At 35.0% G+C, this 14,847-nt stretch overlaps 1 protein-coding gene across 1 annotated transcript in view; it reads right to left on the bottom strand.

Annotated features, from left to right (window-relative positions):
- The window catches only part of TTC21B (tetratricopeptide repeat domain 21B), a 66,782-nt gene that overhangs the window by 17,534 nt on the left and 34,401 nt on the right, over positions 1–14,847 (bottom strand). Inside the window, exons 19-22 of the mRNA XM_069471918.1 lie at positions 11,657–11,763; positions 6,071–6,259; positions 4,812–4,922; positions 3,726–3,807 (exon numbers count right to left, since the gene is read on the bottom strand). Of these exons, the coding sequence (XP_069328019.1) occupies positions 3,726–3,807; positions 4,812–4,922; positions 6,071–6,259; positions 11,657–11,763 (489 nt within the window). The remainder of the gene's footprint in view (positions 1–3,725; positions 3,808–4,811; positions 4,923–6,070; positions 6,260–11,656; positions 11,764–14,847) is intronic.

The raw sequence follows: 14,847 nt of genomic DNA, 5'->3' as shown, positions 1-14,847 counted from the left end.
CAAAAGGAAAAAATCCACACAAAGACTCGGAGGTGTGGTTGTATGTCATTTGGTATTGTTATAGTACAAGATCCTCATACAGAATTTATAAACAATTGATTTTATATTTGCTTATAAATAGTCCAAAGCAGACAGTCTTTGGACTAAGCCAATTTAACCATTATTTGGAAAAATTGCTTGTGCCAAATAATAGAAACTCGGGTGAGACACAACTTACATTAAAAATGAAGCCTTTTTCAAATCATAAAAAACTATAGTGTGTGACAATATCGCCAAGAATGACTTAAAAAAGTTCACAATGGAAGAGGTATGCTTTTGAAAGAAACAAGGTTAGATCATTGTCTCAAAAGGGGAAGGCTATGAAATGGGAACAGTTTGAGATAGAATGAAAATATTATGTGTGTTACGTTTAAATGGTAGCTGAGAGAAAGAGAACAGGGCAAAACGGAGTCTGGAACTCAAGGTAGAAAGGTCAGGAAAAAAATGACATAGAAAACAAGAGTAGGTTTGGGCACTGTGGGTGGGGAGATGGGCCCATGTTCTGGTCTCACAGTGAGTGGGAGAGGTAAGATGGACAAGTACAAACAAATGAAATGGCCTATTGTGTCCAAAGGTAAAAAAAAAATTTAAAAGCTAATAAAAATAATAAAGAGAAATTAAAATGTTGATATTACTATTATAAAAACAGATCATATTTTTTCCTTTCAATCTTTACCCCAACTGGGGATATTTTATTTGTAAGTAGAAAGTGATGTTCTCTAAATTTAATTTTTTTTCATTAAAAGCATTAGTAAATGTAACATGCAGAGCATATCTGGTTCTTGAGTTGGCCTACTTTAAGTGTAGCCAACTCTGTGTCTATGTTGCTCTAACCAGGCAGTTCTGACAACCTATGGCACCATCCTGAGGTGAAGGCATTAGGGTTTGGAACTGACATAGTTCCAGGACTTTCCCCTGCAATTTCAAACTCTTTTTTTTTTTTTTTTTTTTGAGACAGAGTCTCACTCTGTAGCCCAGGCAGAGTGCAGTGATGTCATCATAGCTCACTGTAACCTCAAATTCTTGGGCTCAAGCAATCCTCCTGCCTCAGTCTCCCGAGTAGCTGGGACTACAGGCACACACCACCATGCCCAGCTAATTTTTCTATTTTTTGTAGAGACAGGGTTTTGATATGTTGTTCAGGCTGGTCTTGAACTCCTGTCCTAGCCTCAAGCGATTATCCCACCTCAGCCTCCCAAAGTGCTAGGATTATAGGTGTGAGTCACTCTTTTTAGCAACACAGGTAAGTAACACACAGTTATCTGTTGTTCAAACACTTCTCACCCTCCTTCCTCTTTTCCTCTTCCCTCTCCTCCCTCCCTGCTTCTCTTCCTTCCTTTTCTCTCCCCACTCTTTTCCCATCCAACGTTTGCTGGTACCAACTCAGCCAGATATTGCTCTAAATTCCGGGAACACAGCAGTGAAGACAGGGCTTCTGGCCACCTGATGCTTCTGGCCTGTGATTTATAGTTTTGTGGCTTTGTTTCCCAAGGGCTATACAGAAAGCAAACAAACAAAGACACTAAAAAAATCAACCCCCCAAAAACCAACCAAACAAACAAAAAACAAGATAAAAGGATGAAGAGCAGTAACCAGTGTTATTTCATATAAGATAGTTGGGGAAGGGCACCCTAAAGAAGAAGCCACACTGGAGCAAAGACCTGAATGATAATGAAGCAACAGCCACGTGAATATTTGGAAAGTGCATCTGCCAGGAAGTGGAAACAGCAGGAAGGCTTGAGAGGATTAAGGCCATAATCAGTTTGGGCTGTGCCTACCTAATTTCTATTGTCCCTTTCTTCTTTATTATCAGAATTCTGATTTTATTCCATGTGGTACTCTGTTCAGCTAAAAGATAACATTTCCTACCTTCCTTTGCAGCCATGGAGGTGATTCTGGCAAGAGATTTTAAAAGAGAAAAAGATGACTCACTGGGAGGTCTCTTTATCCCAGCTCCACACTCATCTCCCCCACCTACGCCCTGGAACATCAATGCCTAGCACTGCAGTGGTCACTGTGGACCACCAGGCGATACTTAGAATGGAAGTCTAATGGTGATGGAACAAAAAGACAGAAGGGCTGAGGTTTCCTGATGATATTATGGAACCTCCATTCCATTCCCTATATAGTCTAGTTTTGGATTTCTTTTACAGAAGAGGAAAATAAGAGCCATGCTTTTGTAGGCTATAATTTTTGGGGAATTTCTACTACTTTCAGATGAAAGCATTTCTAAACTATTTGCAGGCAAGGAATGGAAACACAGATGAGTTACGAGGATGTTGCAATAATCCATGTGAAAGATGATGACAGCTTAGGCCAGGGTGGTAATAGCAGAAGTGGTAAAAAGTGATGGAATTCTAGATATACTGTGAAGGTAGCACCAATAAGGATCTGCTGATGGACTGGCCAGGATATACGAGAGAAAGATGAGACAAAGGTAACTGTGAGGTCTGAGGCCTGAGTAGTGATGCCATTCACTGAGACAAGGAGTGGAGGTAGAGTAGATTTAGAGGGAAAGAAAAGATTAAGTGTTCTATTTTGGACGTATTACCTTTGACATCCTCCTAGACATGTGAGTGGGAATGCAAATAGGCAGAGGTGTCTAACAGTCAGGGCTGGAGATGAATGTTTGAGACACATTGGCACATACATGGAATATAAAGCTACGATTTGGACAGAGTCACATAGGGGGTGACTGTATCAAAGAGAAGATGTTTGGGGACTGAGGCCTGAAGGGTCCTGATATTTAAAGGTCATAAAGAGAAGAGGCTCTAACAAAGGAGACGGAAACAGCAGGCAACTGGGGGGAAGAATAACCCAGTGAAACCAGCAACTCAAGAGACAAATGACAAAACTGTTCATGATGGAGGGGAATGAACTGTGCCAAATACAGTGGCAGGTCAAGTGAGCAGAGAACTGAAACTGAACACTGGCTCTGGTGGCACAGAGGTCACTGGCCACACTGTAGAAGTGACTTCCCTGGAGGGCAGGAATGGAGGAGACAAAGTGAAGATAGTGCCTTTCAAAATCCTTTAGAGGAATTTTGCTGTCAAGAACAGAGGAAAGATGCAATAACTGGAAGGGGACAAGAATTAAGAGTTGGTTTTTATTTATTGATTTATTTAAAGCAGGGAGAAGTCACAGCATGGTTGTTTGCTGATTGGGAAAAAATGATACTACAAGAAAGAGAGAGAAGTGGAGGAGTGAGACCCTTTGGTAGGTGGGAGGTGGCCTGCAGTACACACAGCATGGAACTGGCCACAGGTGGGGTCACAGACCTCTGGGAACAAAGGTTGGGGAGTGGGTACATTTGGTGACAGGGGATGGAGAAGTTCTCTTCCACTAAGTTTTCTTAGTGAAGTGGGCGGCACAGTTTTGAGCTGAGGACAAGGAAGGGGGAAAGAGTCTCTTGAGGAGACAGGAGAGAAGAGTGAATTCATTACTGAAGTGCAGTAGGAGTGCCAGGCAGCTCCTGAGGGCCCACTGGAAGTTTGTGGTGATAACTTAACATTAGACTAGTCAACATTGTTGCATTTTCCTTATAGCCATTTCAGCAGCTCAAGCCCATGTGAGGAATAAGCAGACTTGGATTCAACCACTGTTGGGGTTTTTGTAAGAGTATGCCAGCTAAACAAAGAAAAGAGGGAGTTGACTGCATTAAAAAAATATAACCAGTGGGTATTTACCTGGTTTGCGTTCTAAAAGCTGCTGCAGGTGAAATACTGCTTGTTCATAGTCCTGTTTTCTGGACATGAGATCAGCCATCATCTATAAAGATAGAAGTTGGTTCTAAAAATACTGCCATATTTTTTACAAAGCATATTCTTCCAATTAAGATTTAGTGCCACGAAAACACATATGAAAAACATGAGGTGGGGCAACGTTTTATAGAAAGGAGCCATTTAAAGTTCAGGCACACCTTGAGCAGAATGGCTTGGAGATGAGTGTAACAGAAGATAATCAAGGATGTGAAACAGAACACTCTGTCTGCAAAACTGTATTTTTAGCAAGAAATACATTTCCAGTGGTTGTCTTAAAAACAGACATTCGAAGGGAAACGATTCTGCACTCTCGTAGAAAAGATGCCTGACTGGACTTGACTAAAATACCAATGAGAATATTTAAAAACAAAACAAAAAAACTTAAATCATAAATGTTTCAAAGGAATTTAAAATGGACAAGCCCTACTGGGATTTTTTTTTTTTTTATGTGTTTTAAGAGGGAGACAGCCTATATTTCATTTTAGCTACAATAATAACTTTAAATGAACCTCACAAAATGTCATCCATGCAGCTATTTGAAAAGCTCACAAATACTTTAACCCAGGTAAAAATAAGAAAAAAAAAAGAGTAAAACTCTATTTAAAACAGACCATCTTAGAATGACACATGTTTTTTTTTTCCTGTATCTCTAAAAGTTCCACTGAAACTCTTAAATCAGTCTAGCATGCCTAAGTAAGTACTTAAAAGTTAGTCCTTAGCAAATTATAGCCCTACCACATGAACTCCACCTGACCAAGCATCCCCTTAGGCATAAAGTAAAATTAACTAGCCCCAAAAGGGCAAGTTAGGGCCTGACCCAGGTTTGTTATTGTTCTTACAAATAAAATGCTAAGGATTCTTGGTCTTTGCTGGTAAAATGTACTCATGTTAGAAATATGTTATTGCTTCCAAAAGCCAACATGAGCCTGCCTCACGGGGTAAAATTTGAAACTTCCAGGAGGAATATAAAACACAATTTTTATAGTACTGAATGAAGTCTCCTGGACTAACCATGGTGGCAGCTTCATTATCCGGGTCACTCTGGAGAAGTAGTTCACAATGCCGCTGGCAGGCGTCAAGGTCGTCTTGTGCTAGGTATAATCGTGCCAGTTCCAACATTATCTACAAAGCAAAAGGTAAGCTTAGTCAGACGCTGTTCTGGAATAAAAAGTGAATGAGGAAAACTGGACACTGATTAAATTTAGTTGACCAAAAGTTATTGCAATAAAAGTGTCAAGTATGATAGATAAGAAAAACTATAGGCATGACTGTTTTTATTTTCTTTTATACTTAAAAAAAGAAAAGCAACAATAACAACAAAAAAACCCAGAAAAACAGGTGGCAACTCATTTGAAAAGTAGAGAGACATAAAGCATTGTGAAAACAACTTTGGTCTTAAAAGCAGGAGATTGCATTCTAGTCCCAGCTTCTCCACAAGGAGGGCCAAGTCAAGCCCCTTTCACCTCTCTCAACCTGCTTTCTCATTTGTAAAATAAAAAGCTTCAAGCAGACAATCTCTAAGTCATTCTTCAGATTTAAAACCAGAATTACAACTCTGTTAGCCACCACTGACAAAGGTACCTGTTTGGTTATGATTTACTAAAGGTTGTTTTGCCCTTCATCTGAAAAATTATATTAATAAAAATATTCAATCTTAATCTTTAAATTCTAGAATATGGTTATCTTTTGTTCTTTATCATTTACTGAGTGTTTAGCCATTTACTAGAATATTTAAAAAATTAGTCATCTTTAGGGTCTTCTGGGATCTTGACAGAATGACATTTTAGTTTATATAACCAGTCATGTATATAAGTGGACGATACCAAAAGTATCTTTATATCTGCTCTCACACTGTGCCATGAGGTCATAGATTCAGTCTAGTTACTCCTGTATCCTTAGTACCAAACACCAATTGAAATACAGAAGTGTACAATAGCTGTTTAGTAAACCGAACTGAATTGTCTAAATCCAGATATTTGTGATTGAGGAATTGCTTTAAAATGATTATTTAAAACATAGATGAATATTAAAAAGAAGAAATTTGCAGGTTTGCTTTATATTACTGGTTCCATTATAATTTTTAGACTAATATTCATAACCTAAGGCATCGTGTATTTTGAAAGTTTTTTAGAAATATTAATTTTTTAAACTTGTATTTTTGTTACATTTCTTTTGAAATCTTCTTTGTAAATAAGCTGTTAATTTTACATTTGGGGAAATCAGACGACATCTGAAATAAAAGGTGCTTGACATTTTATAAAAGTACTGACCTTATTATCTGTTTCACAGTGAACCAGAGCTTCTCTATAAAACTTAATTGCTGTTTCATAGTCTCGCTGAGCAACAGAATGTTTTGCAATCTCTGCACAAATTTCAGCCGCTAAATGTTTTTGTGCAGGAACTGCATCTGGCTGTTCCATCTGAACACGTTTTAGTACCCGAGCTTGTAATTCTCTAGCCTAGAAAAAATAATGATAACAAGAAATTAAAAAAAAAAAAAAAAAAGGAAAAAGAAAGGAAGGAAATTAAACAATTCTCAGTAACTCATAAGCGGCATAATTTTACAGAAAATTTATTTAAGCATTAGCAGCCCTTGATCTAACAAAGCTTGATCCAAAGAAAATGTCTTACTGAGATCTCAAAAATGTACTTGTTTGCAAATGAGCCAGGCTGCATATATCTTACCAAAGTACTATAAAATTCTTGAGTCTTTTCCCACTGTTTTAAGGATATGTACATAAGAAAGCTCACTAAGAAGGAAACGAAACCATGAAACAAATACTTGGGAAACATATCTAGATGCTATAATTAAATAAGTAAAAATCAAAAATGTTTATTAAATGAATAAAATAGTAAATTTCTAAAAACTATTAAATTAAATATTGGCAGGTTTCAGGCAGTTAAGTCCAATCGTTTTGAGAAGCACCCCAGTAAAACATACCAACTTGATAAAACTAACTGGGCTGTTGAATTTAGTTGTTCCATTCTTGGGAAGGTATTAAGAACATTATTTAGAAGGAAAAAAGGAAACTTGTTATCTGTTGTAAAGAAAAAACAATCTCTGTTATTTGTTATAAAAACAAACAGTTACAGCAAAACAAAAAACAAAAACCAAAACCTGAAAGCAACCTAAGATGAGGAAATGACTCATTAATTGATGGCATCTAGTCCTACATTATGCACAGAGGAAGGTGGGAGCCTTCCTCAGGGTAAGAATGTAGAGTGAGTTGCTACAATGGAAGAGTATCAGCCTTTCTACCCACACATCTGGTTTCTGGAACATTGAGATCTTCCTTTAATAAAGGACAGAGAACTCCTAAGCTTTAGGCCTTCACAAATAAAATTTAACTTTGAACTATAGATAATCATTCACTAATGCATTCATTTAATGAATAGTAAATGCCCAGGCATATACTATGCTACAGGGTACCCTTCTGGGGATTCCTATCAAAATGTTGGTTGACAAATGGTATTTTATGAAGATAGTTTAAAGCAGACTGTTGTGGTTTTTTTTTTTTCCTAAACTACAGGTTTAGATGGTTATAATACCACTATTTTAGAAATAAAAAAGATTTGAAAATATGAATGTATATAGCATACAGTGAAGATTAATATTGTATAGTGAAATTTTTATTTTCCTTAAACTAATATGTGTTTATATAAGTACGGGAGAATGTCCACATTTGTGTATTTTGGGTTATGCATATTAATATATATGTATATATCTATGTGCATATGCATATGCTCATAGTCAAAAAACTCTGAAAACAATTGGTCTAAATAAGATGATCTCCATCTGGCAGGAAGGGGTCCTTGCATCCTCACATCTCTGGCACCTCTATGTACCCGTATGTCCTCCCCTGGCAGAGGAGTGGGGTGGAGGTGGGCATCCTCAGCACCTCAGGGGTAAGGGTCCCACCCCAAGGACACAGGTTCCCAAGCAGCCACCTGTAAGCATTTTGCTTTGAAAGATGTTCCTTCATTTATGGCCCTACCCTATTTTGTACCTGGACTTTGAATTGCAAGGGTAAGAAAGAAAGTGGAAAACAAAAGAGAAAGTCCAACAGATATCTGCAGCAGAGGCTCCTGGCAAACTACCCCCAGGGGGACAGCTGTCCCTTTATCCAACAACTTAAGTGCTGATATATCATTGGAAGCTTAGGCCTTGAGGACAGTCTCAATGTTTACACCTGTTGTCTCAGCCTAATTATTAATATGGCCCTCTTACCCTTTCCAAATCATTCAATTTTGAATCATAAATTATATGGTCATCTTAGGTCTAAAAGATATGCAATTCATTTTCTAAGTAGTCTTGAGTTTTATCTCCAAAACAGCTGAATCTCTAGAAAGCCAAATATGTGCACCTTATTAGCTTAGCCTTCTAGAGAAACACATTTATGAATTAGATTTTTGTGTGATGCTTTGCCATTTTGTTAAAGATATATAATTGAGGGAATTTTTAAACAAAAGTGTTTTGCATTTTCTATTAAAGATATTTTATAAAAGAATGCTTAATTTCTGAAAGAGTATATTCAATGATCATTAAGAAACATTTTCATATAGAATTTAGTGTTAGCAATAAAATTTACTTGAAAGATTGATAAGATTCCATGTTTTCCCTTGGTTTCCAGAAAGATCAGAGCTGAACTTAATTATCCTTTACAATAACTATATTAGCCTTCGTTAACACATTTCCTTTTCCTTCTCCCTTCCTATTTTATAATATTATTCTTGTAAATCCCTTCAAATTCTTCAGTAGAATATAGATATAAACATCTTTATTTTATAGACTTAATTCTCTTTCTATTTTAATTCCTTTATTGTATACATATCTTACCTCAGACAACCTCAAAATAAAATATACCAATTAAATGGGAATATCATATTACTTTTTCTATGATGAGTATCCAACTATATAGATTGGAAAAATCTACATGTTAAGTGAAAGAAGAAAAATAAATATCTGTACATGCTAGTGACAACTATGTGAAGTTATAAAATTGTTAAGTGTTTTATGTCACAAAGGTTCTTTATTTCTCATTTACTTAGATTTTATTTTCATAGAAAAGATAGTGATGTATTAAATGGTGATTTTTATCCTATAAATTTTCCTGGAATTAAAGAGTTAATCTATGATTTCCTTTCAGTCATTCAACAAAAGGTTTTGAGCACTTACTTGGTGGACAGACTTTAAGGTAGCTCCCATGATTCCTGCCTCTCCTGCACTCCCTTGCAAGACCCCCTCTCCTCGTATATAGGTGAGACACGGAACTTGCTTGTAACTAACAGAATATGGCAAATGTGATGGGATGTCACTTCCATGATTACAGTATAGTATGTAAGACTCTGTCTTGCCAGCAGACTCACTCACTCCAGAGACTTTCTTCCTTGATGTCTTTGAAGAATTAAGTGGTCAGATTAGCTGGCCCACTGGGCAAGGAGCTGCAGGCCTCCAGGATTCTTGGGTGCCTTCCAGCCAGCAGTGAACCAGAAGCTGGAGTCCTCAGTCTCACAGCCTTGAGGAAATGAATTCTGCTAACAACCTGTATGAGCTTGGAGGCAGACCCTTACCCAGACAAGTTTCCAGTTGAGAACCCAGCCTTGGCCAATACCTTGGCTACAGCTTTGCAGAGGTCCCAGCTAAGCTGTGCCCAGACTCCTGACCCATAGAAACTGTAAGATAATATTGTTTTCATCCACTAAATTTGAGGTAATTTGTTGTGTAGCATAGAAAACTAATGTGTCAAGAAAGAAAAGTTAAAAAAATAAATTATAAGATGGCAGATATAAATCCAAATATAATTCATAATTATATTAAATGTTAACAAAATAAATATTCTAATGACAATATTAGATTGTCAGAGAAAAAAGAAATTTTATGCTGACAGATCTTCAACACAGACTGGAAAGTTTGAAAGCAAAGGAATGCAAAAAGCCATATTATGAAACCACTAACCAAAAGAAAGCTTAAGTAGCTATATAAACACCAAAGAAGATTTTAAAGAAAGAAGCATTACTAAAAATAAAGAAGGTCATTTTTTAATTACTAAGAAGTTAATTCACCAGGAAAATGTTACAATTCTAAATCTGGATCATTCAATAATACATCTTCTAAATAAATGAAACAAAAATACATAGGACCAAATGGAGAAAGAGAAATCCACAATCACACTGCAAGACTTTAGCAAATTTACCTCTCATAAAAGCAAATTATACAAATAGACCAAAACAAGAAAACAAATAAATAAAAATCAAACCCTAAGAACAGAAAAGATCTGAACAAATCAACTTGACCCAATGGACACATAGTTGACCTAACTGACCATAGTTGTTAGTAACACTAGAAACACATTATTGCAAATCTACATGAAACCTGTACCAAAACTGATTATCATGTAGCACATAAAGCAAGCTTTGACAAATTTCAAAAAACTGAATCATTCAAAGTATGTCTTTGACCACAGCGGAATTAAACTAGAAATCAACATCAAAAACACTAACAAAAAAACAATCAGAACTGCTTAGAAATTGAACACTACCCTTTTAAATAACCCAGAGTCAAAGCAGTGATCAAAGTGAAAATGAAGAAATATTTTGAAATGAATAATAACAAACTTGTGGGATGCTACTAAAGCAGTGTTTAGAGAAAAATTTATTGCCTTAAATGAATAAGAAAAGAACAAAGGCTAAAAATCTATTACTTAACATACTATTTCAAGAGGATAAAAAAAGATTAGTAAACCAAAACCAAAGGAGGTAGAAGAAACTAATTATGAGGTAAAAAGTGAACATTTAATGAGGTCAGAAAAGGCAAAAGTTGAAAATATTAATAAGATAATAAATCCCTAGCATAATTGATTATTAAAAAAAGGAAAATAAAATTACTAATATCAGGTCTGTAAAAGAGGACATTTTTTTTTTTACAGCTCTTATAGACATTCAAAAGAAAAGATATAATGAAAAAAACTATGTCAATAAATTTGACAGTTTAATGAACTGAACAAACTACTTAAAAATATAATCACCTAAAGTGACATGAGAAATTTTAAAATGATCAGTGTGAAATCTATTAAAGATGTTGAATCCATTAATAAAAACCTTCATCAAAAAAGTCTCAAGGTCCCAATGGTTTCAGTATTGAATTATTCCAAACATTAAGGAAACAGCATCAGTCTATTTCTTGAATATACATGTAGAAATCCTGAATAAAATATTAGTAAACATTTTTAAATTCTGGCAACATCTTTTAAAAAAACTGTAACAAGGTCACATTTATTTCAGGAATTGAAGGGTGGTTTAACATTTGAAAATTAGTCAATTTAATACAATACATTAAGAAAATGGGAAAAGTCATTATGACTGTCTTGATAGATGCAGACAGTGTATTTGATAACATTTAAGTCACTTATAAAAAATTGTCAGCAAACTAGAAATTGAAAAATCATCAAAAAACAACCATCACTTACGAACACACGTAAGGAAATGTGTGTAAAAAAACTCTGTTTGGAGAACCATAAAATATGAACAGAAATGAAAGAAGATCTAAAGGAATGGAGGAAGGAAGCACTGAGTTCAAATCCTGATTATGACACGAGTCATATGGCTTCACCCAAGTTATTAAGTCAAGTTTCCTCAATTGTAAAACAGGACTAAAAATACCAACTTTCCCTAATTGTTATAATAATTAGCAATATTACATTAAAATTGTACAATCCATAAGCATTCAATCATTATTTCTATTTTGGCAGATTTTCTGTGATGGGTGGGTCAAAAGAGACTGCTTTCTTACATGTGGCATATTCCCTTCTACAACCATCTCCCATCCCATGACCACACTCACAAACAAATGCGTTTACCTGCTGTAATGAAGTGATTGCATCACCAGGTCTTTCCATTTTACTATAAACTTTTGCTAGAAGAACTTGAGAACGTCCATCCTCCATGAGAGCTGACAGTTCATTTACTATGAAAGAATGGAATTCAATGGGAAGAAATGCTCATCTTAAATGTTTACATTTTTCTACAATTTTTAAAATTGGTCTTTAGAAAAAATTATTTTGAAAAATAGTGAATAAAATTTTTAAAATTTCAGTTAACTGAAGAATGGCCCATTTTTAAAACAAAGCTTTAGGATAAAAACTGGCTGAAGAAAAGTTAAAGAATTGAGTAACAACTAGAGATTTTTCTTAGACATATGTTTATTAAGAATTAACAATCCAGGACTAGGCACTATGGCTCACGCCTGTAATTGCAGCACTTTGGGAGGCTGAGGCAGGAGGATGGCTTGAGGCCAGGAGCTCAAGACCAGCCTGAGCAACATAAAGAGACCCCATCTCTACAAAAAATAGAAAAATTAGCAGAGTGTGGTGATGCATTCCTGTAATCCCAACTATTGGTAAAACTGAGGCAGGAGAATCATTTGAGCCCAATAGTTTGAGGTTGTAGTGAGCTACGATAACACTACTGCACTCTAGCCTGGGCGACAGAGCAAGACCCTGTCTCAAAAAAACAAAAAACACAATGGAGACTTGGCTAAAGGTGACAGTGACAGCAGTGGCATCAGTGAGATGCAGTAGGATTCTGAACGTATCCAGAAGGTAGAGTCAACAGCATTTCCCAAGGGCAAGGGCAAGGGTGAGGGCAAAGACTTTAGCTCTTAGTAACCATGAAGAAGGATGAAGTTGTTATTAATAAAATAAAGAAGGCTGCATGCGGAGCAGGTCTGGGGAGGTAGATCAGGATTTGGTTTTAGACATGTCAAGTTTAAGATGTTTATTAGAACCCAGGTGTGCTACCCAGGAACACATCCAGAAAACTGAGTTTCAGATTGCTAATTTAAAAATTGGAGTAATTATATTTGCCTCAAAGATTAACATACTAATAAAATAAATAAAAAGTGTGTGAAGGCATTTAAGTACACCACAGGGTGTGCTCAGTAAATATTTATTAAATGAAAGCATTATATAAATATAATATGCCAAATTTAAGTAAAACACGTTAATAATTGAATCTCTCTCCCCCTCTAACCTTCTCACACTGCACATCCACATGCAGGCCTTTTGAATGCTTCAATGGAAGGTCTGACAGACCCATTCACATATGTTTATGAAACTAATAACTTTATACAGTAAATACATTCATAATTATTATACAATAAACACATTACCATCATCAAAGCTAAATTAAAAGACATTTGGAAATATTAAGAAAACTTAGAGCAGGCTTGTCTTATCATGTATCCAAACATATTTTAAAACTACAGTAAATATATTGGCAAAAGAAAAGAAAGATTACTTCGTGGAACAAAACAGAGTCCCATGATCAGAGTCATGTATATGAAAGAGTTTATTATATGATAAAGGTGGCACTTCAATAAATGGCATTAAAATAAAATTGGGTGTCCATTTTGGAAATTATATGGTAAAAACTGTATATGGATTAAAGTACATGGATTAAAGTTCTCAGTATAAAAATTAAAACAACAAAAAATGCTAGAAAAACATATGGAAATATTTTTATAATGTTAGGATTAGGAAGCTTTTTTAGAGAATGATAAAAATTCAGAAGTCCAAAAAATAAAAGATAGGCAGACATGATATATGATCATTAAATATTCTATCTGACCAAAGATATAAGAAACAAACTTGAAATAGACAGGACAGCCTGGGAGAAAATATCCACAACAGAAATAATAGATAAAGGATTAAAGACAAAGGATATAAAGGAGCAATTCCTAGAAGAAAATTAGACCTGTAAACAAAATAATGCCTAACCCTACCAGTCGTTAAAGAAATGGAAATTAAAATAAGTTTTTACTTTATTTTTTTCATGATTAATAGTATATAATGTTGGGTAATATTTAGTCTTATGAAAGAACATGGGGCAAGATTCAATTCTAGGAAGTACACAGGTATATAAACAAGAATTCTATCTCAGTATTGTTTCCAACTTTTATCTAATCTAAATGTCCATCAATAGGAGACTCATCAAGTAAATTATGCTATTTACATAGTGGAATACTCTACAGATGCCAAAAAATAAGGAAGAGCTATATTTGCCAACAGGAAAGAAGTTAGTAAATGAAAAATGCATAATACAAAATTATAGATATACTATACTCCATTTAGGCAGAAAAAAGTGGTATGTGATTATGTGTGTGAGAGAAATAAAAAGATAGGGACGGGAAGACTGGTTAGGGTGATACACAAATCATTAAATGTGGTTTTCTCTGGAGAGTGAGAGAGAACACAATTTTTCTTCTGTAATCTTTAAATTCTGGCAATGAGCAAGCACCAGATTTTATTAAAAAATAAAGATCTTAGAAAAGTACAAACTCGTAAGGAAGCAATTTGATAGTATTAAACCCAATTTTAAATGTACAAACCCTTTGACTAAGCATCCTACTCCTAAGAAATATAAGCAAGTGTACACCACTGAAAGAGATACAAGAATATTCACTGTAACATAGTTTATATCAAAACAATGGAAAATAAACTACATGCCTCCAAATTGAGGGAAAGGTAAATAATTTACAGAGTTATGGAAGATTATGATGCTATTAGATAGAAAAAAATATGCATGTACTGACATCAAACTATATCTGTGACATGTTGTACGTGGAAAAAACTGAAGAATAGGAAAAACAGTACATTTTTAAAAAGAAAAATCACACTTACTATAATACATTTATATGCATGTGCACGCACGCACACGCATACACAGAATATATATTAAATCACAAACTGCCTCCAAGGAGGTAATTTGAGAACAAGGCAAGTGGAATTCATAAGAGAAACAGATGGCTTACACATTATATTCTTTTATAGTGCTTGAATTTTTAAAAAGAACCATGTGTTACTTTTTTAAAAAAGTAAAGATTATAAATATGTTAACATGTTTAAACACCAGAGGTAGTTGCAATTTAAAGATAACTGACTATGTATCATTTTGGAAAGTAAGCTATCTTTCTATAAATCTCTTATTAGATTGCAAAATACCTCATTTTAATAGAGTGGCATTCTAATAAAAATACTTATGTATCTATACA

The sequence above is a fragment of the Eulemur rufifrons genome, chromosome 1 (genome assembly GCF_041146395.1).
Source record: "Eulemur rufifrons isolate Redbay chromosome 1, OSU_ERuf_1, whole genome shotgun sequence".
NCBI classification, from domain to species: Eukaryota; Metazoa; Chordata; class Mammalia; order Primates; family Lemuridae; genus Eulemur; species Eulemur rufifrons.
Note: the sequence above shows the minus strand (reverse complement) of the source record. Positions and strands in the feature narration are given on the sequence as shown.